At 44.2% G+C, this 26456-nt stretch overlaps 1 protein-coding gene across 2 annotated transcripts; it reads left to right on the forward strand.

Moving 5' to 3' along the window:
* The first annotated feature begins 41 nt into the window (after positions 1-41).
* Positions 42-26456, forward strand: Ntan1 (N-terminal amidohydrolase 1). Of its 2 annotated transcripts, none has more exons than XM_075701871.1 (11): positions 42-191; positions 5030-5114; positions 7439-7541; positions 10526-10591; positions 11904-12012; positions 13898-13971; positions 14505-14558; positions 15298-15351; positions 17272-17372; positions 19201-19314; positions 20854-26456. In XM_075701871.1, the coding sequence occupies exons 2-11, from the start codon at positions 5031-5033 to the stop codon at positions 21022-21024; spliced, it is 930 nt and encodes a 309-aa protein (XP_075557986.1). In that variant the 5' UTR covers positions 42-191; position 5030; the 3' UTR covers positions 21025-26456. The 2 variants fall into 2 exon arrangements, with proteins under 2 accessions (XP_075557986.1, XP_075557987.1); XM_075701872.1 differs by having other exon boundaries at positions 49-191; positions 5027-5114.

Below are 26456 nucleotides of genomic sequence, written 5' to 3' on the forward strand. Positions count from 1 at the left end.
GTGAGGGATCCAACAGCACCAACAGGTTGAAGGGGGTGGGGGAGAGAACCGGAAGTGGGTTCAGACAGCGTGGTGTATGTCAATCTCGCTGGTTGCGAACTTCGGTGGGAATTTGTTTACATCGAGCTGGGAGGACTTCGACGAGACTCTGCACATTCCGAGTAATGAAGACAGCGTAATACAAGCAACAGGTGCGTAGTTCAACTTCTGAAAACTTAGGTCCCTCGTTTTTTTCGATCCAAGCATCGGAAGCGTCACCCAAGCCGAGAGTCTCGAGGGACGCTTGACACGATCCCGTGGAGGCGTGACCGCCGTGGTCGCGCCGTCGTGATCCGAGCAATCTCGGTCTGTTATCTTGTCTATGCCGCTTCATTCGAGCGTGCTTTTATTCGATGCTCGTTCTCTTCGATCGTCGTGTTTTGGACCCCGCAGTCTGTCGCGCTATGTACGTCATAGGGGGGTCGAGCTCCTGAACGAAAGAAACCATCTCATCCCAAGTCAACTGGCGCATCTTCGCTTCTCTTGAAATCGAGCGCTGGCACATCATCTGATGGATCAGCGGCTGAATTTGAAACGTCGTTTCGATTGCGCTGCCAGCTTTGACAGTTTTCCGTCTGACCGAAGAGTTGCACGGCTTTACTGTGTTGAAAGCGGGCACTGGCTGTCTCATCCCGCCGCCTCCTTTCTTTTAACCGTCGGCCAAAACAAAGAACCGTATCGGCCGCGCGTCCGTCCTGCCTAGGCCTAATTAAGGTGCTTAATTATCGCCGAGCGCGACGTGACAGCAGCATCGCGCTTCGGTATCCGTATCGAAAACCACTTCGAACCTCGGAGACACTGAAACATTGATTAAACTATCGTTCTTTTTGGCAGAGCTTTTCTTAGTTCCGTTCCCTCGGAAGTTCCTTTGCCAGCAAGTGGCGACTCTCTTGGTGGGTTGGGTGTTTCGACTGCGACTCATCTACAAATTATACCGTGCTTGTTGCACGCTCGGATCAGGACGGTAGGTAATATTAAAAAAGTATCTGAGGCGCCGTAGCGGAAGCGCCTCCGCCATACTAAATTAAATCGGATCCATTCGAAGTGGTGGTGCTACTCGGTGTATGCAAATTGTTACGTCTAGACACGCACGGCTTCCGCGCTTAAAATTACAAGTTTAAAACGGTTGTCCGCTGAAGCTGAAAAAAAAAAAAATAGAAGGGTCGATTTGACTTCTGCTCTTCGCAGAAGCTCGGTAGTGTAGCGAGGGAGCGTTCGCCGTCGACGATGGGGTACTTCCTCGTACTACCAGCTGATCCTGCGCGACCTGGTTCCTCGGCGGGCACCTGTTGACCCTCGGATAATAAACGTCGGCGTATTGTTTCTTCTTTTCATTTTATGCGTAGCCGAGCCCGTCTGCTGGTCTCTTCCTCGTTAACTCGCCCGTTGTTTTCTGGGCGCCGGCTCGCGCAGCGCGGTGTACGGAGCGGTTCTCGAATGGGGTCGCCGCTTCGCGTGATGAAGGATGCGACATTACGCGTGGGGCGCGTTTCATCGCTGCTTGTTTTAGCAAGACTGGTTTTTTTTTTGGAGAGCCTGGCACTGGTGTTCCCTAAGTGGTCGCCTGCACTTGCTCTGTGTTGCCGTCAGCATCTCTCCCGTGCTGCACTGACAGGAAGGTGCACTTTGAATCAAAACTTCAATGAAACCCACATGCAACATTAAAAAAAATTTGTATATATATATGTTGATGTTGATGCTCCAAAGCAACACATTACAAAGCTATCAGGGACGTCGTAGTGGAGTAAAGATGGATTAATTTGGGCCACCTCGGGTTCATTAACGTGCACCTAAATATAAGTACGCTGACATTTTTGCATTCTGTTCCCTCCGTCACTTTGTGATCAACAGCAGAACGCCATAGCCAAAGCACTGTGCTGGATGTCAGTTCTCGCCTGTGGCTTGTGTCCCGGCTAACCTTAGCCAGCCTGTTTAAATAGAAAAAGATAAAGGTTTATAAGATATAAGGTATATAAGTTTATATGAGTTTGATCATCAAACTTCTGACAACCGAGCACCATAGGTCATAAAATCGCATCTTGCACCCTGTCTTTCGAAGCCTTTTTTCTTTTAACAGCTTGGCCAACATTGGTTGGGACAGGCTTATTATTGTTACATTGTGCAACTATAATATCTTATGAAATTGGGCAGAAGCCACCGGAAGATGATTGTTAAAGTTCAGCGTTGGCTTCCCAGTAGACCTCATGAGACGTACTGCTACTGAGACATACTGACACATTGGTTGGCTGTGTTGGTTATGGCAGTGAGGCATGTGGGTGCTGTGAGATTAGAAGCTGCGTTAGGATGTGAGGACACTTATCGTGCACTGGTACCATTGGCCCCACCAAGCCTCTGATTACACTGTCTCTGGGATCGGCCCAGTTTACGGGGCCAGACAACTGCCCACGCTAAGTTGGGGGGAAAAGCCAAAGAAAGCTTCGATTTAAAAAAAAAGAAATCCGCAGCTCTGGCCCTAAGTCTAGTACTGACCTGTAACAGATCCATCTGCTGCATACACCTCCTGCACAAATGTGGTGAAACGTGAGAGTGAAATGCAGAAACAGACAGTCGCTGTGTAATGAAGAAGACCGGCGCTACTCCGACTGACACTGCCAAATGCTCTGTTATGGCCGTTAATGTGCTTAATACCTCCTGTGCACATGCATACATATCATAGATTAAAAAAAATTTTTTTTTTTCATTTGAACCAGAAAACTGTAGGGACAATGTTCAGGCTCAATTCACTTTACCACAACATCGTTGTTATTATTACGGGGTGTGCGAATATTATAAATTTCAATTACAAATTGAATAGCCCCGGCTATTTGAATTGTATTCGATTTGAGAATTCATTATTCGAAGTTGGCGAATGTTCATTTCTCTCGAAAATATAAAGGATGGAAACACCTGTTATAGTCTCGATGGAGACAGAATTATAGATTACAGCACTGTTCTGAATGGTTCTGCTGCAGGATAGCTGCAGTTGTTGCACAGGGGCACAAATTTTGGGAGTGAATGTACTGCACAAATAACTTCACTTTTAGGCAACCTATAAGGAATGTGTTCCAATTAATTATCTGGCCAGTCTCATCATTCTTGCATTCCTTTAAAACTATGTGCGGTGTTGTAGTGTAACCCTTCTGCTCTGCTAACACAAAACTGTTTGCTTATTTCGTCACTGTTATTGCTATGGTACCCCAGATAATGGAAAGTAGTTGTTTATCCTTCAAGTTATTCAGCTGTCCGTAAGGCTAATTATGAATGGTATTACCTTCTTGTGTCAATACATATAAGCCTGTTTGCTATTTTTTGCCAAACTGACTCCATGTGCAAACTTCGGAATTTGATATTGCTCTAGAAATGAGAAAATATTCGTATTTGGTTCGACCCGAAAACTTCATATTTAAAAACCCCTAATTGTTATATATTTTTCTGCTGTGTGTTGGAGTTATGGGCCTGTGTAAAAACAGGAGTTCCAAGAGGAAGTAATGCTTGAATGTTGCCAACAATACCATTAAGACGTTACTAAAAATCTTAGTGACAGAGGGTTCGGCTTCGAATGACTTCATTCTTTGTTGTTGTTTTCTTTTTTTGAATTTATGAAATGGTGTCATCACACCAATTTGACTGGTGTAATAAAATGAGTGCTTGAAGTGCATTAGAACTTTAAATGAAAAGGAAACTAATGGTTTGTTTCCAACAACACCATTTCGTTGTTCTGTGTCGCATTTTCTTTTCAGGACAATGTTGGAAGCAGGAATGCCGAATTGCTTAGATCTTGGCGCATTTGGCTGACATACACTATCCTGTTATTTCGATTGTGCCATACACATAATTGCTTTGCATTTTTCTGGCTTTAATTTTTCACCAGCTTATCACTGTTGTCAAGTTATTGCTTGGCACAATACTGTCGCTTTGTCGTGATGTTGAAGAATGAGACAGTGCCAGAGACCTGACTTAAAGGAAGTTAACTTTTCATTGGGCAAACTGGTGCCCAGAAAAACAAGGAACACTCGGAGCACAACGAAGCGGCGAGCACAATTATCGACCACGGAATGTGATCCGTGGCTGAAATGCGTCGGCTATGTACGCATGATTTGTCATTCATTTGCATGTGATCGCTGGTGCTCACATGCATTCCATGATGTACCCTACTGTTTGTTTCACACTCAGGCAATCTGATTAGGCAAAGACGCTTAAGAATCAGCAGCAACATTCAAGAGCGTTTTGATACGGGAAGATGCGTATTTTGCTTTGTAACATTTGTAGCCAGTCAAACATGATTTGAAAAACATGAACAGTGTACAGATTCCTTGCGTCTACTGTATGCAAAATTTTAACATTGTCGCCAGTTTTGTAGCGAGAAAGACTTGTCTAACCAGATTGTGCATGTGATATGAATAGCGCACACGAGCACCAGCGGTAGCTCTGGAATGTATGGTGAGACATACTATATAAATAGTAACAGACGAACTTGACCTGGTGAGTTTGAATTTGATGACCAATGATTGTGATAATTGCTGTCATTGTAGTTTGATGTTGCTTGTCATTCTGGACCATGTTGGCCCAATAAAGAGTTCCTAAATTCCTAAATAACACTTTTTTTATAGTGTTTGGTTTTTCGCTGTTGCTATAATGTGACGATAGCAGCCTGCTAGCATGAGGATTCAAAAATGAAGAAGATGCTAACACATCGCACTTATTTTCAAAGTTTGCAATCTCCGTAGTGTTCTTAGAATGTCGTTCTCTCTTGCTATCTTGTCAGTGTCTCGTGCTATGTTTTGTGCCGCAAGTTAACACACAAAAGGAAGACACATAAAGACAACACGGGCATTCCTTTTGTGTGTTTTAACTTGCGGCAGAAAACATGTCTTTTAGCAAGCACCAGCTAGGCCAACAAGCAGTTCTCGTGCTATCTTGTCAATGTGCTGTTGTGATCGCTGTGTCACACCAACTGTGCCAGCAACTTCCAATCTTTCTGTTCTAGCAGGATGCCTCTCGTGATCAACGGGGCCGTGGTAGACCAGCTTCCGCCCGACACACGGACGCTGTTCGAAACATACCCGCACTTCAAGGTGGGCATTAAGGGGACAAAGCTCCGTCAAAATGATGCAGTTGCATGCAAAATGTTGACTTTGCAAAATTAAAGGGTTTTGTTAAATGTTTGTGATTAGCAGCAAGTTGGCTGAAGTCTTTGTAATAGAGTTCAGCACAGGGCTGACAGGTTTGTCAACTTTGCTGTTACTATGTTGCGTCTTTCTTCTTTTCATAACGTCACCGTATTAAAGGGACCCTGAAACGATTTTGACGATTTTCTACAAACGTGCCGAGTCGTTAGAGTAGGTCCTTTTGATCACGTAAAGCATGTAATTTATTATAAGGTTTTAAAAATGCACATCGCTGCCGATCGCAGCACACTGCTCGGCGGAATTTTAAGCCACCCCTACCCATATGACGTAAATCACCCAATTGACGTCAGTGGGGTGAGCTATCTGATTGGCTGCCCAGGGTGTGTGATCGATAATTTTTCGAACTTTATGGTAAACAAATTATGCTCGTAATAGTTGGGATGTTAGTTAATTTGTTTTTTATAAAAAGAAAGCAACATAAAGAGAATGCACAACAATTATTCAGTGCACTTAAGCACTTCCGGCACGTGTCATCTGCTTGTGTTACAACGTGCTCCGTCTTTGACGAGAGCTCCACCGTCAGTGTTGGTCTGTCTTTTCGTGAGCACGATGAATCACTATTGTTGCATTGCGGGCTGCAGATGTAGCGACTGGAAATATGTCAAGTTGCGACATCGTGTCCCTCTGCAAGGCAGCAGACGAGCAGAGTGGCTGCAGCGCATCGGACTATCGGTATCTGATCACCGCCAGGATTTGAATAGTAAAAAGAGCACACCGTACAATTTGAATGTTTTTTTTTTCTTTTTCCTGTTACAAGCTAGACAGCTCCGAGAAGACAGACGCGTGTCGAATAGAGAAAGTTAATTTCCATGTTTACGCTTACTGGTGATCATTGTTTTCGTCGGGGTCGTCAGGGGAATTCGGTGAGTCTGTTGGTGGCAAATCATTGCTGCTGTCATCAGCGTGGAGCAGATTGCGAAAAGGCGTGTTGCTATGTGGGTCAAAAGCCATCTCCCCACTCATTCGGTGCAACTGCTCCTCAAGCTCTGGGTCCATGACGCGAATGACCACCAACAGAACGATTGAAATGCACGCTGCTTGGATAGCTCTCGCTGGTGATTGATGGCCAAGTGGCTAGTGGAGAGGTTTCGTGTGGGCGGGGGCGGGCGGGCACCAAAACAACTGAAAGTGGACGATGTGGCGTCGCTTCGTGACGCAAAACTAGTGAAGGCGGAGCTTAGCCCTGATTGCTTGGCGAACGGGTTGAGGAGGAAAAGCGTGGCTAGGGAGGAGGGTAACTTGTAATCACTTGTAGCTCCCTTAATATGTAACGCTTCACTTAAATTGTGGTGCGAATGTTCTACTTAAGCTGTACCCTACGTGCCTACAAAATTTGTCCGAACCGTTTCAGGGGCCCTTTGAAGCAGGATAAGTTTCCATTCACTGTTTGTTGCCTTTTAAAGATGTGCTGTTGTAATCACCTTTGCTTTTTTCTTTTTGCTTTCTCTCTGTTTCGGCTTTTGCCAGTGTTAGTGTTCTATTATGCAGTATTGAATTGACTTTGCGGTAGCAGTTGGCTTTGCAATGAATCAACTACAGATGTTGGGGCAACCAGAGCAGATTTTTTATGCTGTTACAATGTCACCTTGTCGACTCTGAGGCATAATATTCGAGTAAAGCTTTTATCTGGCTTTCTACTCTGCACTTGTTTTCTGCGTTGCAGTGTAACAGTTGTGGTAAGATAAATGCAAACTATGCCAAGATTTTCTGGGGAGCTCTGTTCGTAGCTAACCTTGCATGCTCTCAACAGCAAATTTCCTTGTTAATGTCTGTTGAAAAGCTGACAGTGTCTTCTATAATGGTTTTGTCTTGCGTTGTGGTTAGGGACAGTGCTTCCTTTGCACTACCAAAGTGTCTGTAACATTACTGTTCACAAATTCAGAAAACATTCTGCGGAATATGCTCCTTAAGCTCGGATTTCAGATTTATACATTAGTGTGCCAGACCAACATCGTGTACTGTTTTACTGCTTGCAAGACTGGACTAAATTTCCGATTTTTCACAAACCTGCATCCAACAATTTTTTGGCCCCTACTGCATATGCACATGGCAAGTGGAAACGGCATTTGATCTAAAGTCTCGTAGAAGCGATTTATAAACCCTATTGTTACTCTAGAGCAAAGTGGTATAGAAGCTAACGTCGGCTTTTTTTTTTTTGTTATCATAGCACCTGTGCTCTTCTGATGTTTCCATGCAATTTTTTTCCAAAGGAAATTGCGGCAGCTCTGATTTCCCAAGTACCCAAGGTCATTGGCCCACTAGGACTGCTGTACATCCACCAGCGCGAGTTTGCAGTGACTGTGCCTCAAGACAGTGAGTTCTCACTTTTGTGTTTCTTTTGTGTAGAGAGAGAGGTGTTGAGGAAAGGCAGGGGAGCTTAACCAGATGTTAGTCTCTGGTTTGCTACCCTACACTGGGGTTGGGAGATAGAGGTTAGAAAGAGGACAGAGAGGAAAGGGTAAAAAAAAATTAAAAAAAATGTAGTCAGCAAGCCATCAACAAGCCATTTGTTGATGTTAGCACGTGTGTCCTTTCTGTCCATATCTGCGGACTTGCACTGCAGACCTCTGGAACATTTCGTATGCACTTTTTTTTTTCCCACATTAGGATCGCCACTCTCTAGTCGTCCATAATTTTGCACTTCACTTTTTGTATAGACCTTTCCAGCGAGAGCTTAAGCATAGTCATAATGCTGGAACGGCATTATAGCGACCTAAGTTGCATGAAATGGACATTAAAGTGGCAGCCTGTGCACTTCTTACTCATGTGCAAAAGTCCAAAGAGCAGGTGGCCCGTTCGTATTCCATGTTTTGACTGTTGTGTGCTTTGAAACATTTTTTTTCTTCTTTTTAGCCATCACAATGGATGTTTTCATTGTTCTTTCTGTGCCACACTTGGCAGCTTTGCAGCTTTTGCATCACTGCTGGACTTGTAAAGGATAGGTGGCTAGCACCGGGCTTTAATGCATGAGATCTAAAGGGACACCAAGGCAAAACACTAATTTAGTTTAGACCGATAAAACATTATTTGAGAATGCTGTTGTCACTAATTTCGATATAATAGGTTGATTATTAAAAGGGAAAATAAAGGTCAAAGTTTCAATTTTTGAATTTCGCACTGAAACTCTAACCCCGGTGCACCAGTGCGACGTCACGGATTCCAAACAATTCTTGTGCGCAAGCGTACATGTCTCGTCTGTAAAATCGCCGTGATTAAGTCTGAGGCCACTGAGCTGGGAGAGGGAAGTGAGGGCTGGAGGAGGACACTTGGAGGTGGAGAGGAGCACTCGGAGTGTAGGCGGAGGCACGCTGGGATCATTTCCTGTGGCAGTTGCTACAGACTTTGTGTGTGCTATAGATGTACCGAGCTTGTGTGGCGATCGAGAGGCCAAGTGCAGAGCGAAAAGGACGGAGCAGCAACACAAATGGTGGGTGGGCTGAGTGCGAATCGACCGACCCCAAAGTCGTTGGCGAGCACAGGGCACAAGCTGAACAAGACCAGCAAAAAGCGTGGGCTAGGCATGCCCAGGACACTCTTAAATAATGTTCAAGGCAGCTTGCAACTATGGGGGAGGGGGGGGGGGTGTCAGGCAAGACGGCATAGCTTAGAAACTCCAAAACAGAACCCATACGCTTGCACATAACTCTCTTACGCAAGGTGAAATATCACTATAATTTTTTGTATTTGGACTGTGTTGGCACAGTAAAGTCCCAGAAACTTGCTATATTCAGTCTTTGACTTCTTTAGAACGCAATGTAGTCTATCTTGACCGCAAAAGAATTGACTGGGCCTTAACAGACAGCGTCAAAATTCAGGATGTCGTGGCACGCTGATGCAGGAACTTAAGGCGGCATCGCCAGCCGTCTTATGTTTTTGCGCTTTTTTTCTGACTTACCAAGCATCTTCTCGCATTAAGAGTGGTGTTCTTGGTATTGTAGAAGGGCAATTTTCCAATACAGAAGAAATCATTTTTCTCTTCAGTGTACCTTTAAAGAGACATTGAAGGAAAATATTAAGTCAGGCTAGATTGAAAGATAAGGCTTCTGTAATAAGGAATTCATAATGCATAGTGAGAACAGTGCTTTTGTGTGCAAGAAAATGAAAAAAAAATGCAAAATGAGAGCCGCAGCACCTGTTGCGAACTGCTATTGCACCTCTCAGTGACGTCACCGCTGGCTGGTTCACGGAGTGGCAGAGAGGAGGGAGGTCCCACGGGGATTATGGCAACTTGTTTGTCTTGGTGGGCGCGGTCAAATTGGGAGGAGCACCAGTGGCAATTTCCTTATGAAGCAAGTTCGCACATTGACACATGCAAAAGGATGATAGACTTCCAGATGAATAGTCTATCGACCTTACTTGGCTTAATATTTTGCTTGAGTGTCCCCACAAGAAACTTGAAACTGGTGCTTGTTGGCTCAGTGAATGTATGAGTATGACCAGTATACTAGATGCAGAGGCAGTAAAGGATGATGTGAATGAGGGCAGTGCTGGTCCTCGTTGGCTCTGTCACTGATCCTCGTTCACGTCGCACATCTTCTGCCCATTCCTGTCCACTTGCTGTGTACCTGTAAATGACTTGAGAACAATAAGACGCTTGATCAGCATCTCATTTATGTATACTGCATTTCATACATAGTAGACGATGTTACGTGTTACGTGTGCTATAGAGGGGCTTCTCTCACAGCTCGCATTCACAACCAAAAAAAATAGTAATAGTAAGATGTAATATCAAGTCTTGGACCGTTATGTTGTGTAATGTGCCATAATTGTTACATAGAAGGCATCGCAGACGGGAAACTATATATCAATGAATGAGTCAAATGGCACCTTTCTGCTAACACGGGCCACAGTGCACCGCTTGCACTCACGACCTAAACATGGTACATCATGTGCTTGAAGCACGAAGGTGCACAAGTTCATAAGTTGACATAACCTTACGTCAACAAGTTGTAGGTGTAATATGTAAAGTAGTTATTACACAGAAAGTTTTGCAGATCAAAAGCAACTGCTCTGCAAAATACAGGACGTCAGACTTCTGTGTATGGCACTTAGGTAACTCCAGTGGCATTGCCTGCTAAGTATGAAATGGAATATAGGTTGCTGTTAAGCCATCTAGAAACCATAATATTTTCCCTGTTTTTCAACGAGAGAGAAGCTTCTACATTTGTAGGTTAGATGCATATGTAGATTATTCCTGTATTTCTCGTGTTTAAGCTGATCTCTGTTGCAGTTTCTGTTCTTGTGGGGATTCTTTCCTTTTTTTTGTCATTGCTGATTTCGTATTTTGTGCACTGCAGAAAATGTCAGCGTGCTTGGAACAGATGAAGCCACTACATGCATCATGGCTATCATCCGGCACACAGGTAGCGTAGTACTGCTTGGAGATGATTTTTTTTCCCTTCACATTTTCTGGCACCTGAGAGTACTTGTGCATGTATGTTTCTTGGTATGCTCAAAATACATCTAAACTGTCATCCATGTTCTTAGCATTGGCACTAAAACAAAATTAACTTTTGTGCTTGGATTAGTCATTCCATGTTTGCTTCATAAAAAGCTTAGGCTGAAGTTTCCTTTGAAAACGTTTTGTAAAATTTGCTTTAAAAGTACTGTTTCTTTGTTGTAAGTTGTATAGGGTACACTGTGCGTACAGCTAGATCTGGAGACAAGCTCCAGTTCTAGCAACTCAATCGCTCTGTAAGGCATTCCTAACCCGTAGACCAAGTAAATTGCAATAAGAGGATGCATTTTTCATGCCTGTATTGTTTTGCTTCCGTAAGAGGACCGTTCTGTTAATAAAGGGATGGATAGCTTTCTTCCTTTCTAGTCTGCCTCATGGAAGTGCGGTTAGATGACGGGAGGAATGGGGCTTTGTGCACTTTCGTGTGCTGGCACAGCACACTGGAGGAAATGGGTACGCGTGATCCTTACAGTGTCGCACTGAGAACTAGCATATATTGTTTGTCAAGAAGGAAGTACTGTAAATTCTCACGAAGACGTTATCTTATGATCTTTGGATAATCTGTTTAGTCAAGCTGCATATGTGTCAACATACACACCTGATATTTTCATTTTGCATAATTACAGCCTTCAAAATGTTCCAAAGTTTACGCTGAGCCAGGAAAACAGAAAAGTATTAGGCACACGAATAAAAAGTCACTTGCAGTATTTGCAACTTTAGAAAACTGTGCTTTTTTTTTACTGCTTTGTTGTTGCGTTAGCTGATTTCATATGTACATTTGCCCACATTTCTCGATTTTGATGGATTTCCCAGGGACATTATGTAGCCTTGAATCTGTGTGCTACATTTCACTGGTCACCTTAGAACGCATGTTTTACATTCAAACTGGTTAAAATAGATTTTTCGAGAAACATTTGGGTGTTGCAATCAATGTGCTGCGCTCCAGCTCAGAGCATTCGCACCTTCGAGAGTGCGATCGATATCTGGGAGAATGCTAGGCATGTGGCTCCTCGAATCTCCCCAGGAGCACTGAAGGTGTGGCTTGAGCTCACTTTCTCTGGCTTTAATCTCCAAGAAGCTCTGCATTGCTGCAGACAGAGCCGCAGAGCAATAAAAACCAGTCAAAAGTACCATGAGCTTCATATTTTGTCAATTTTTTTTTTGTACTGGAAACTTTTCACACCATGAAGGTGGTCACAGAGAGTATTGTGTTCCAGGTTCCGGGGCGGTGTCGCTAGCACACTTCGATGGCTCGGGCCTTGAGCAAGGGGTGGCATCCACTGTGCGAAGAGTGCAGGAGCTTTCGCTTCCCATTCCAGAAGGAAGGTGGGCATGTTTGAATTTTTTTTAAATAGGTGTTAGCCATCTGCAACCTCCATTCTTTATCTGCACTAATGTAGCACCCTGCAACACTCTCAGAGCCTCAACGGCGCAGTAAATGCGCTTGTAGAAATGGCAACGTACTAGAGAGAATAATTAACTTGCAAATGTGAATTCACAGTGTGCCTTGCCCACATGTTCTGTCTATCACAGCTAACAGTTTTACTTTTAACTAGTAAAGTGCCTTAGCTATGCTTCAATGCTCTTGGCAATTGCTGTGGTGACTTATGCCTCAGGAATGCCCTTCGAATGCTTGATGACTCCAGCGCTGAGGAGTATCCTGAGAAATGCTCCTCATTAACGTTTCTTGGTGATTATTGCTATTAGGAGCAGCTTGAGAGGCACCCCTCAGTAGCACTTTTTGATGACTCCTGTGCTGAGGAGTATTCTGAGAAACACTCCTCATTAACACTTTTTGATGACTCCTTTGTTGAGGATTATTCTGAGAAAGACTTCTGATTAACACTTTTTGATGACTCCTGTGCTGAGGAGTGTCCTGAGAAACACTCCTCATTAACATTTTTTACTGATAATTGCTATTAGGAAAAATTTGAGAGACACCCCTTAACAATTTTTGATGACTCCTGTGATAAATAGTAGCTTGAGACATAGCCCTCAATAATACCTAATAAGATCTGTGGCCACGGCTGCTGCATCTCGCCCACATTTAAATGCGCAAAAACCTGTGTACTTTGATTTAGGCACACTTTAAGGAACCCCTGGTGGTCCAAATTATTCCAGAGTCCCTCACTATAACGTCCCTCATAATGAGATGGTGGTTTTTCATGTAAAACTCTCCATAATTGAAATAATTTTGATTCATGTGACGACGAGCAAGCTTGAGAAATGCCCCTAATAACACTTTTTCGTAACTTGCAATTAGGAATAGCTTGAGAAACAGCCTTCAATATCACTTCTTTGTGGCTTCTGTGATGACCTGCTTAAGAAATATGCCACTTCCGGTGTTGAATTGTAGCTTGAGAAATGTTCCTCAGTAGTTCTTGGTGATTCCTGCAGTAAAGAATTGCTTGAGCAAACACCGTACTTTGAGTGGACAGGCCTGTCAGTATATTGAAGCCATAAAATGGCAGGCACAAACTATAGCCAAGGAATCACCGGAGAGTGTTGTTGAAGTAAAAGTTGAGTTAAGGGGGCAGGGCGCCGTCCTCTACTTCCAGAAGACAAGGTGGCACATAAGTTGGAGGTGCATTTATGAATGCAGGGGTACTGCTCTGTAAGAGTGCATGGTTTCAGGGTTATTAAGCAGTCATATTTTTTTAGAGTGTTTAGTGACACTAGTAAACTTGGAAGTGCTAATGAAAAGAAAAGGGACGAAACGACAGACATGGACAAGCACTAACTTCCAGCTAAACATTATTTTAAAATAGCACAATTGTATACACGAAAAAAAAAAAAAGGAAAAGCAGGAAACAGGGGCCAGCACACCATCCACTACAGCCCAAGCACATCCAGGGCTAAAATTCAGTGAAGCTAGTTCCTTTTGAAGAAGATGGACGGATGTTGCGCTGATGCACCGATCCTGTGCACCATGAATTCTTGTAGCCTCTGCTATCTCCCGCATTCTCTGGCACATAGATTTGTGCATGACAGCGCACTCCTTGAATAGTGGTTTGCATCCATACATGCAACAGTGGCCCGCCAAGTGGCCTTCGTGTGCTTGACTTCACGTGCTAGCCCACTGTTAAGCCTTGTTCAGTGACAGCCGAGTGCGCAGCTCATTGCTGTTTTGCGTGCGGAGTGTCTCCATTGTCTCGTATGTATGTGCTTGCAATGAGACAGTGTTGAGGCAGAATGTGTCCATGGCATGCAGGTTTGAGGTCTACCTTGTTGGCGGCTTCCTGGACCGTAGGGGTTACTCGGAAAGTCTGGCCAATCAGCTTCTCTGTGAGTGGTCTCGTAGTTGGCTTGGTGCTTGTGTGACCTTTCTTCTTGCTCTGTCACGCTGGTCACATTTCATGTTAATGATGGACTTCTTTACTTTTTGGCAAGAAAACGCTGCCATAAAGTGAGAAAAAAAGAAAAAAAAAAGGCAGACATATTTTAAAAAAAATGAAAGAACAGCTTTGTGAATTAGGGCGCACACAGCAATAACTGATATTCCAGTTATGATCAAGAGGGGGAGTTGGAGTTGGGCAGGCTATGTAACACGTAGAGCAGATTGATAACTCGTTGAGTTACAGAATGGGTGCCGAGGGAAAGGAAACATACTCGAGGATGGCAGAGTGTGATGAAATTAGGGGATTCGCAGACATAAAATGGAATCTGCTGATGCAAGACGGGGCTTGGTAATTCACTGGGAGAGGTTTTTGTTTTGCAGCTGATTTAAAGTAATGACTTTCGCAGCTAAGATCAGGATTTGGCCTGTTTCTACAAGCCGAGAATATGGCTGAGCGTAAAAACTTTTTTTTTTTTTGCAGATGCCTTGCACAAGCAGCCTGTCAACCTCCACTTGGTGACTGCCTGTGTTTGTGGTAAGGATCATGGCAGCTTGTTCGCTGGGCCAGCAACCTGGCTGATGTTTCATTGTTGAAGTGAACACATCACTGTTGTGTACAGCGACATAATTTTTTGCTTGCTCGTGGAGCGGCAGAGACATCTGTACATAACTTTGGATTCTGTTGTCTTGGCTGTGACAGTGGGGCATTGGAGCAGTAACAGCAAATGTCCACGGTTAAGCTTAAGATTAACAATGCATCGCAGTTTCTCTAAAATTGTAGACATGGCTCATTGAGTAGCTTGATGTATGCTGCACGCACTGTGGTAGCATATGTGTTGCATGCTGTTTAATGCTTTGATTACTCAAGGTTGCATGACAATTGCAAATGAGCGTGATTCTGAAAGGGGGTAGGAAAGGTGAATTAATGATTGATGGTGATCAGCGTTCACTAGCATTGAGAAAAATATTGACAATGATAGTGCACAAAGTGTGCATTTGAATAGTTTGCCACATTAGAGCTAAGTGTGTAGAAATATCACCGTTAGTCTATCAAAGACAAAAGTGGGCCCGTATTTTTTGGCTCAGACAGTCTGATTAAACTATTTCTTTAAAACTGTAAGGTTGCCGAAGCAGTATTTGTGGAAGGCTATGCCAGAATTTGCTTACCCCTGTGGCTGTAGATTGGTACTTGCCTGTGTGTTCACTTGAGATAGCTTTGGCATTTTTCTTAGGTTTTTTGAAGTCACCTTCTTAGCAAGCGCTTTTCGTTGCAGAGCTGAACAATGTTCTTCGCGGGAATCTCAACTGGCCAACCATCTATGGCATCGGTGAGCAGATGTCCTTGTCTCGAACGTTTACTCGGGCTGCGTTGTCGCAAACCATGTTGACAAGCTCATCAGTGCCATATTTTGCTGAGTGCACCATTTCTTGGCACCTACTGTTACGTATGTGCCCCAGGAACCCCTGTTCTATTACAGACAGCTGTCTGTGCCTCAAAAGCCCTTCTGCCTTGCTTCATGCCTCACTCGAGGCTGTTAATCATGAGGCAGTGCACAAGGCAAATGTAAATCGACGATGAAGTGAAAGATGTTAAGCAGTGTACTGACTAGGGCTGCCAACACTTGAGCAGAGAAAGTCGGGACACACAGGGCTGGGGGTGGGGAGAGGGGCAGGTGTTTTTGGGCACCTGACGACAATTGGCCCTGTTAAGGCCAAATACCTCCAGTCTGCACTTGAACCCAAGTTAAACAATTCGTTTTCAGTCCTACTGTGTTGTAATTTACATCGAGAAAGGTGCAGTGTAGTTGCCTAATTAACGTGAGTACCCATATGGATATAGGTACTGTGAATGGTTAGAGCCTACAACTGCACTAGAAACATGACAAAAATGAGATCGCCTTTATGCTTATGACAGTGCAATGGAACACAATAAAGAAGAAACTGCGAACAAGCTGTCAGGCATCGCAAAAAGGAAAGCTGGTCTATTTATTGTTATCCATTAGGAAAAAGAAAAGCTCGAGTCGGGACATTTGGTTGTTCCAAATGGGTCAGGTCGTACATTTATGCAGAGGTCGGGTCTGCCCCACTAAGTACGGGATGGTTGGAAACCCCAGCACTGGTGGCTATATTGCTGTCTATGATGTGTCCTTGCACAAGGCTTATAGCAGTGCATCCACATTTTCAAGAATAAGCTGCACACGCTTTACTCATAGGAATATTTTGTAGCTTTGATCTTACTTATAAAATATTTCGCAATTCTTTTTCTTGAAGTAAGCTGCTCTGGAAGCTTTCAATTGGCGGTACAGATGTCGACACTAGGGGTTATGGAAGAAAGCTGGGCTAGTTGGATTTCTGATGACTGACACATTTCCTGGACGAAACGGAGGAAGTCGAGAGAGTAAGAAAGAACAGCATTGGAAGAACCCTGGTTCTCCCTGTCCTGTTCTCTGTTATTTTCTCATTTTTTCAGTTATTCACAACACTAGGGGGTCATATTTGTCTAAAAAAAATTTTGACCCTGAAAGGATGAAGCAATAGGCACCTTCATAGCATGAAAAGGCTGGCATGCTAAGCATGAACAGATATCTTCCTTCATTTTTGCCACTGTGCAACCTTTCAATTGATTAGTCAATGTTTGCACTGTCCTTGTTCCTTAAGTGTCCATTGTTTGTGCGCTTGCTTGTCTTTTTGTATCATGAATCCCTAATATCTCGCTCGGCTTTCTGTAATCCTGAGCTTCAACAGACACCCGTTTTCATTTTCTGTGCTTCAGTTTGCTGGAGGCGAGTGTTGTGGCACATTCGACTGGTTGATTTTGAGCACTCAAGAGCACTCTCACGGTGAGGTGTACATTCATCGGGTCAAAGTCGAGCATTCTAAACATGTTCGCCCGGTTCATTCAGAGCACTGTGCTCCAGCTCAAGATGCTTGGAGGCACTCTCACCTTCGAACTGGGAGCACGACCAAGATCAAGCATGATGCCAATCACATGGCTCCTCCGATTGCTCTGAGAGCAGATGAAAGTTTGGCTGGGGCAGGCTTTCTCTAGCTTCAATCTTAAGAGGGCTTTGCACCTCTGCAAACTGGATTTAGTTGGAGTGCAGTTGGAACCAGTCAAATGTACCATTAGAGGCAAGTTTGGGTTGTTAAAGCATGAATGCCAGTTTCTTGGTCTCACGATGACCACAATCGCCTAGCCTGCATTTCACGGCTCATCAAGCGAATCTTGCTTTCTTCTTTAAAATCAGGTGTGAACATTAAGAGCGGTGAGATATTTCCAGCCACATTCCCGGACAAAGGCCCTGAGCTTCCCCTTCGCTCGGCAAGACACTTCACTGGCTGCCATGAGGCAAGTGGTTGCAAAAGTCTTTTTCTAATGATTTTGACTCTCACAAGGTGCCATAACGTACCGCCTTCGACTCTTCTTTTACTGCAAGCATAGTTATAAGCTCGAAATTGGATTTGACGTTTCTGTTTGTCTGTGTTTTTTTCGTTGTGCTTTGTCATGTTGTTTTTGTTGTCAGGCCGCCTCCACATTCTCATCTTCAACGTTGGCATGTCACCTCTCTTGACCTTGACCATCACTGCCACTGGGGATTGAAACTCATGCCCCCTGCAGTTGAAATCCGAACACACTAACAACATTAATGCGCAACTTTGGTATCTGCCATGGTGTCTTTGACATTGCGCTGTTAATCCTAGGGCTGCGGGATCAAATTTCTGGCCACGGCGGCTGCATTATGATGAGGGCGAAATGCAAAAACGCTCGGGAACCGTGCATTGGGTGCACATTAGAAAATCCCAGGTGTTCAAAATTAATTCCCCTAGTACAGCGTGCCTCGAAATCATATTGTAGTTTTGGCACGTAAAACTCCAGAATTTAATTTTAGCTTTGGAGCTTGGAAATCTTGTGTGCGATTTTGTGTGCTACTTAGACCGAGAGCAGTGGTGCTGCACTTATTTAGGAGGCCAAAGTGGCCGAAACTTTAGTTGCCGAAGACAATGTTGTGTGCATTGCAGGAAAATTGTTCACGAGAAGATGTAGGAATTAGTTGTTTTTCAAAATAAAAGAAAATATTGGAAAAGGAAGGAAGGAAGGAAAATTACTGCCAACCCCACTATAATGGCACATTAACACCGGCAGTTGATAGAGGCTTGCGCAACGGACCGCGAGTGGCGACCAAGGTTCTGACTCACGGTGACCGATGTTCACACGATGACTGGTCACAAGTGTGACCAGTCGTCGCCACACCGAAAAGTCTTGCGACTAATGCCATTCGTGTCTGCTCGCACTGCCGTCGCTATGGAAAATAAGTGCCAGCACATGCAGATGTCATCCTCCTGCGCTGCTGATTGGTTCATTAGCAGTCGTGTGACTGAACAATCTAACAGTGAGCAACTGACTGGGAACAGTTGCTCTTCAACCAAAGCAACCATTGGTGTCCGGTTGCATTGAGACCGACTTGCTCACATGACCTCAGGGATTCGTACATGTGACTGAGCCGTACTTAGCATAGGTGCTGCATGCACCTAAACAGTGGTCAGCAGTAGGGGAGTAAATGGACAGGTACAGATGAGAGGCGGCGTTAACTGTGAATGCTTGCTGGCGTCGCAGTAAGTGACTTCGCAACCATAAGAATCACTGAAATCTGCCGATACCCGACTTCTGCATAGGAATTTCGCTACTTCCTTTGACCATCGAAGCAGCGTTCGGGTGACTTAGAGTCGGTGGTGCAACTCTGGTAGTGGCATGGGCTTGTGGGTGTCCTGTCTCAGGATTCTGGTGCACTATAAGCAGAATATTAACACAAGAGGAGGACACGAACTCTAGTGCACACAGTGCCTACTCCATTGTTCTTTGAATACTGAATGAAAATTTTTTAATTCATTCTGAAAGGTGCCGCTGCTATTCTAAAGGGCCCTCAGTCCAGGGCTCCACTGGCGAACTTTTCCAGGTAATTCTGGATGTAGTCATCGGGATAGCATTGGTTGTTCCAGGTTTTAGCCAAGATGCGTCAGTTTTGTTTGGGCTGCACAAGCCTTGTAAGCTGGGATTTTGCAAGCTCTTGAGATGTGAAATGTGAACGGACTGCTTTGGCTTCAAGTCGTAGCGTTCCCTTCGTAACCGTGGTTTCGGCACGTGCAGAGAAACCTTACCGAGCCGAATGGCATTGCAGATGTGCGACATCTACGACTGCTCGTTAGGAATGATGCGCATCGGCCCCTTCAACTATGAGCCAATGCGAGGAGTCGACCTGTGGCTGTCACAGAATGACGACTTCATTCTGCAGGTACGATTCATCTTTCTTGCACTATCTTTTAATGCCCGTGAGAACAGCTTGTCGCCACTACTGCTTTCTTAAAAAGAGAAAAAATTGTCATCCACCCACCAGTACTAGCATAAAGCTACAAAGGAAACCCAAAGGGTTTCTTGGAAGGCTTCACACTTGGACTCACCGTCCTCAATGCGCGGGGACTGCTTCGTCCTCCCCCCCTACCTACGTGTAGGTTAAGAGGCGGGCACCCCAGCTCGGTGGACTAATAAAGTTTTCAATCAATCAATCAATCAATCAATCAATCAATCAATCAATCAATCAATCAATCAATCAATCAATCAATCAATCAATCAACCAACCAACCAATCAATCAATCAATCAATCAATCAATCAATCAATCAATCAATCAATCACACTTTGAGAGAAATTCGTTTTGGTGAAGGAATTGAAGGACCAGTGCCTTTCCGGTGTGGTCGCTCCACCGTCTGAGCCAACCAGGAGGCTCGCAGATCATAGAGCGAGGAGGAAATACCCTATTTATTTGAGTCTTGGCCGGCTCCTGAAATCTGGAAGGCAAAAATAAAAAAGAAATGTTGCCTCCATTCCACTCTATGACAGTGTAGTATGTGCAACGAAGCTGTTGCTGGCATTAGGCAAGCACATCCGACGTTAGATGACGTTACACAAGCACCACCACCACAAGTGACGTATGTCACGCGCACACACACACTTGTACGGAAGTGCAGCATGCACCCACATTATTTTTAGGCCCACCACCATGCGCACTTGCATTATTTAACTGAATGAATGTTTAAAAGTATGTAGAGTCAGAAAATGCATAAAGTATGACTTAAACACAAGCTGCAGACGTGATTGTTATTCGAATATACGAGAAAACATAAATCGGTTATGTGGAAGCTGAAATAAAAAGCCCTGTTCCAGCTGTTTAAAGTTTGTCTGAGTGGCCACGGCCATTAGTGACCAGTACCATTAGCGCAGCATACATCCTCAGCCCTTCCGCCTAGTGCAAGTGTGTTATTGAATTAATTGAATTTCTCAAAGTAAAATGCGGCAGAAAATTTGTAAAGTAAGACTTGCACTCAACCTGCAGACATGATAGCATCGGATTGTAATTTGAATATATGGGAAAACATAATTCTGTTATGCAAACATAACATAAAGTTGTCCGAATTAACTGATGTGCGGCCAAATATGTCCGAATTAATGAGAGTTTCATTGCATTTAGTAATGCATACACCTGCCAGGACCAGAGGACGAGTCTGAATTATTCAATTTTCTCAATTAGGCTTCAATTAATGATGTTTTAATCTGACTAAAGTGAAGAGAAGTATTGGCCTAGATTCAAGTAAATGTGGTTATTGACGACCCCAAGCATGGGGAAACTTAGTTACCGTATTGGTTTCTTTTTCTGGTTTCATACTCCATTCTAAAGCATGTGACATTTTGTGAAGTCTTTTTCTAGAAGAAAGTGCATGTTTGAATCGGGAGCAACTGTGGTATATACGGCTGCACCTGTTCGTGCTGTTGATGCAGCACCTGTCAACGTCGCCCGAGGTGGAGTCACCCATGTTTGTGATGCAAGTGCGAGCCGCCCTGAAGTACATCCAGCAGCACCCGTTCCCGGGCGTCACTGTGTTCCCCGACAATCGACCACACTACTTCCGCAAGGACGAGGGCGGCGCCTGGATCCCGTTCTGCTATTGAACGGCGTTTTGGGCAGTGTCGGCTGTTGTAGAAAATGCAGCGCGCTTTTTTTACATGCACTGTCACCCGGACGTTGCTGGACGTCTTTCGTTGCAAGCATCGATTAGTACTACGGTGGAATGGTTCGTGCTTCCATGACCGAGTGTGGTTGGCCTCGAGAGATCTTGTTTCCAGTGCTCAAATTTAAAGGGGTGTTGCGGTGAGAGTGGCTGCCAAATTAGCGCTCCAGATTTAAATACTCCATTTAAAATGGTGTAAGTTCATGCCTTGAATCTCTTGTTAGTTGTGCTCCACTGATGGTATGACTGTCACAGTAGCATTTTAGATGGGACCCAGGAATCTCTGTTCACTGTTGTTCCAAGAAGTTTGGCTCTGGTTGTTGAGAGCCCAAGAGATTTAATACTATTTCCCGCAAAGGAGGGTTAGTGAGTGCAATGGGCTGCTGCGTGCTTAGTTTTTTAATCACGATGCACGCATTAGCCGAAGGTCATGTGAAAGCCCAGCATGTGGAAATGGCATTACTTGCACGACCACATCATTCTTGCCGTCAGGTGGCTAGGGTGGTTCAGGTTATAGCCCCCCCTCCCCCCCCCCCCCGTCCCGGTGGCAAATGCTGCATTTTTGTCAGGTGTGGCTAACGCTTCTGCACGGTTATGTGGGGAAGACAAACCATGGCAAAGACGACAGCGTTGCAGGTGTCCCAATGGGTGGTGCCATATTTACATGAGAGAGAGAGAGAAAGAAAAAAAAATGGCTGCCTTTTACAAAATTGCGAGTTAGAGAGCGAGTCAAGTCGTATGTGAGGCAGCTTATGAGTGTAGTTACAGTTGGCGATCTTATTTTTCTGAGCTCTTTAGTTACGCAGGGATGTTAACCCATGCACGTGTCAGCTTATGTAAACACTGAAGCCAATTCATTTGGGCTGGGGGTTTTAATTTGAGTACAATGTCATGTCTGTATATCACAGTGTTTAAGGTTCAGTATTTTTTAAAACCACTACTGTAAGGGAATTTCTAGCCCTCAAACTTAAGTCTCTGTTCCCGTAAGGTCTTGATTTGGTTTTCATTGAGCAGCAAATTGTGCGGTAAGCGTGTACTGCACATTAGAGCATAAGCCTCTTTTTTATTATTATTATTATTTCTTTTTCTCTGGAATGGTTGCTGTTAACGTCACATTTTGAATGTTGTGTCAATTAGGTATTATCATTCCATAATAAGCTTATGTGTTTCGATGCTTCTCAAGCCACGGACAGACAGGTTGTTAATGCAAGAAGTATGCAACTCGCAACAACGCATGCAGTGAAGCACACCCTCTGCAGCAGTGTTCACTTCCCAGGGGTGAAGTGACAACACATGAGCCAGTGTGAACTTAAATTATATTTGAGTAGTCATGGTGTCTGAGCTATGTAGTTTTGCTAGTAGGTAGCTGGCATGATTGATCTTGTTTGTATGACTTGAGAGTACGGGACCCTGAGGCCACAAGTTCAACTCCCTACCACAGCGGCCACGTTATAATGGGGTCTGATGCCATACTATTGATGCGCTACCCCTACAGTTAGTTTTTTGGGAATGGGATCAAAGAGGGAACTTTATTTCTTTTTGAGCCAATGCCCCCACCTTCAATTCGAAAGGTATGGTAAATATGTCCCTGCAACCTCCACATTGTTCATATAAATTTTGGCCTGTGTGGTGAAGTTGCTAGGAAAATATGTTTTTCACGGATTCTATGCTCTTGAAATTTTTACAGCCCACTGTACTTAGGTGTAGCTGCATGTTTTAGAAGGTGAGGTGATCAAAATTAATTCGTAGCCCTCCACTATGGTGTCTCTTGTAGCCTACCGCGCTTCCTTTGGAAGGTTGAACTTGACAATTAAGGTGGGGTATCTGTGTGTTCTCGTTTCTATAGGGATATGCGAAATTCTGCAAGCAAGCTTTCCCACACACCTAGTTTGACCTAACTATGATGGTTGATATCGGGTCGGAATGGTAATGTGCCATCATGCGGGCTACTGACACTAGTCCTGCTGCGTTCCCTCCCTTGCACCATCCAGGCTTCGAAAAACGTGTGTCTCAGGTTTAGCAGTGCTACTAGCTGGAAATGGCCGTCTTGGTTAGGGCAAGTTAGCAGTGTCGAAAAGCCTGCTGATGGAATTTCACATATAAACCTATTGGGAATGGCCGCAAGCCATGTTGGGCCAGAATGTGAGACCAGAGTAAAAGGTGGAAAGAAAAAGTTGGGCTACCTAGTAGGAGCCATCTTGGTAAGCGGTGCTGCAAACTTTGGAGAAGAAAAAAAGAAAGACAGTGACGCATTAGCTGGTGATTCTTCTAAGTGTATTATTTGATTGCGATAGCACTTATATGGACACTCAAGGTGCATTTCTGCCGTCGGCATTGCTGTGATGTTCCGTATGAAGTCTAAAGGCGATAAAAACATCACCATACGCCATATGCTGTATGTGTGAGCGAAAGTGTGCGAGGGTAAGCCGGCGATTGTGGCTCAATCTTCCACACACAAAGAAGGAAAGTCGAGAAGAAGCACACCGTCTTCCGTCGCGTGCAAGGCTCCATGGGGAGGGTAGGAAGTGGGGGAGTGTTCTACTTCAGGCAGCCCAGGCTGCTGTATCTTGGACGCTATCTGTGACGCGTGCAGAGTCCGTGCTGCACTGCATTTTTGTGTCTTAGTTCGCACTGATGCGAGCAGCAGCATGGAGGTCAATTCGCTCGCTGCCGCTGCGCTTCCTCCCTGCAGCATTCGACAGTGAGCTTCCGCAGTCGTCGAGTGAGATGTGTTTATGTTTGCTTGTGCACGTGTGACACTATGCTTGTTAATTTTGTTAGTATGCCTTCGTTTACAAGTTTATATGGCCGATAAAACTACTATCCTTACTTTGTGCAGCTCTCCACTAATTTGCTATCACAATCGATACTTTGCCTTTCGGACGAAACTGCGTCTTTTCAAAAATTTTTGTTATTTCTCTACGTCAGCTGTCGTTGATAGTTAAGAGATAACAAGAGCCAGCTCAGCATCAGTCAACAAACGGCTATTCGGGGAGCTATGGGAAATTGAGAAAGAGGCGCTGTTGTCTTGTTCAGCCGAAGCTTTGGTCTTGTCCGTGACACATAAAAAGTTTGTCTTGTTGTTATGACAGGAAAAAGTTGCAGTTTCGCCCAAAAGGTGGAGCATTGATTGGGATAGCTAATTATTAGACAGCTATACAAAGTAAATTTAGTAGTTTTATCGACTGTGTAAACTGTTGTAAACATTTGCTTACTAGCTAAATTAGCAGGCATGGTGTCACGCGCGCACAGGCAAACATCAACGCATCTCACTCGATGATGACGGACGCTCGTCGCCACAACATTGGTGCGTCGAAGAGTGGCAGCAGTGGCGAATGAATTCCCATTCGTGCTTCTTCAACGCGAGCTAGGCATGCGAAAACACAGCACACACGAAGGCCCACGGATTACCTCCAACGTAGGGCGCACGCGGCCATGCTCAGCAGCACCATCCGTAACTGTGGACAGAGTTAAAGATGAGATGCACGCTAAGCAGAATTCTTTGTTGGGCTTGTTGTTGAACAAACATGACAAAAGTAGCTCAAGAAATTTGGGGAAAACAATGGGAGAATGGTGACAGGACAGAGCGCACTGCCCTGTCACTTCGCTTAGAATTCTTTTTTTTCGATACTTCCATCATATCTGTACTTTCATGTATCATCTTCATTTCCATGGGTAATTTCTTTCTGCATTAGAACAGACATCTGAAGTACCAACTCACATAGGTGTTGGTATGACTCCTTTTGTGTTGCTTTAGTTAATAGGGAGGATAGCGTTGACATACTGTAAAACGTAGATGTGTGCACTAGTGCTGGTGGTGCCACCCGGCAGAGCTGCACTTATTAACTAGGGTTGCACAGAACTTTTACCACAGTGACCCAACTATATTTCATTTATGTGCTGGGGTGAGTGTATTGGCAGCCACATAATACAGGCATCTTTGTACCTTTGCTCTTTCCAAAGAGAACAGTAAAGTGACGCACTTGAGCTATCAGCATGTTAAGGTTGACATGGTGCTGTTGCCACCAGTACTTCTGTTCCCAGGTGCATTGTCTGCTCTTGCAGCATAGCTCTACAGTGGGGACGTCTCCATTGCACTTAAGCCTCTCCCTGGTTTCGTGAGCTGCTATGCATTGGTGTCTCTGGCTTTACGCTTACCAAAGCTCTTTTCCGTGGCCTGTCTGCATCCAAATGTGGCGAAGCATCATGTTCACTCATGACCATTCCCATTTTTTAGTGCAGTTTGGTGTCGTGCTTCTCTTTTCTGAATGCTTATTTGTGTTCATGACTTGATAGAGTCATGAAAGTCTCCCATCACCAGTGGATCAAATTACCTTCTTTTTTTAATTGTCATTGTTTCACATGCTTGTAGTGTGGTTTATGTTCGGTGAGCTTTATTTGTGTGTGGTGGAAGAGACATGTCGGTGGATCATTATGTCTTATATATAGTTGTGCTGTTCGTTTTCATCTGGAATGGTGGGTCTATTAGTGCTTCCGTGTGAAACAGTATTCTTGCCTCAGTGTCCTCTTGCATCGTTCATAATGAAATGAACAGCTTGTGCACTTCCCTGTGAAAAACTTGACTGAAACCTGTAATGAGCACTGTAGTGGTCTAATATTTTTGTATGCAAAGTTGCTAACTGCGAACTGATCATTTCTTTTCTTTGCATACCCTTAGCTTCCCAAGTTTAACACTGGCCAGCTAGCTTGGTGTTCTGCATGTTGTTTTAAGTTCGTAAGTTTTACAAGTTGAGCAACTATTCTTCGAGTATTTACACAAAATATTTAACCATCAATTTGAAGCAGCGGTGCCCGCGGTTTGACCCATTTTGCATTATACATCAATTTTTGTTGTGTTCAGGCATATAGGGCACCTGTGACTATTCTCGCATTGTATTAATTTTGAGAGTGATCATCGCCGTAATTATGACATGACGAGCAGGTCTGATGATGTACTTTACTTTCTGCTAGTGCTTATGCTCAACGATGTCAACATTTACACGTTGTACATGAACTTTAAATGTTATGTTACTATGCACTCATGCTGCTACGTTACATACTCACCCCGACTGTTATGCTTTAAACATTCACCTCATATATGTGCCTTAGCTGCGGCAAATTATGTTATACTTGTAGTGTAGCACACATTAAGGGAAGTGGCCTTTCTATAATTGTTTCTCTGTTTTAGTCTTCTATATTTAGACGAGTTCCACAGAGCTCGATTGAAGCCGGTGGGTTTGTCGTGGCCTGCAATAGTTTTTGCTCTCATCTGTGTTGGTGCTTTTTGGTGCAATGATGAAATCACATGCAAGATGTTACTATAACATTACCTGTTTTTTTTACACACAATAAAGTTCCTTTACATTTTTCTGA

This window comes from Dermacentor variabilis, chromosome 8 (assembly GCF_050947875.1).
Source record: "Dermacentor variabilis isolate Ectoservices chromosome 8, ASM5094787v1, whole genome shotgun sequence".
Classification (NCBI taxonomy): Eukaryota; Metazoa; Arthropoda; class Arachnida; order Ixodida; family Ixodidae; genus Dermacentor; species Dermacentor variabilis.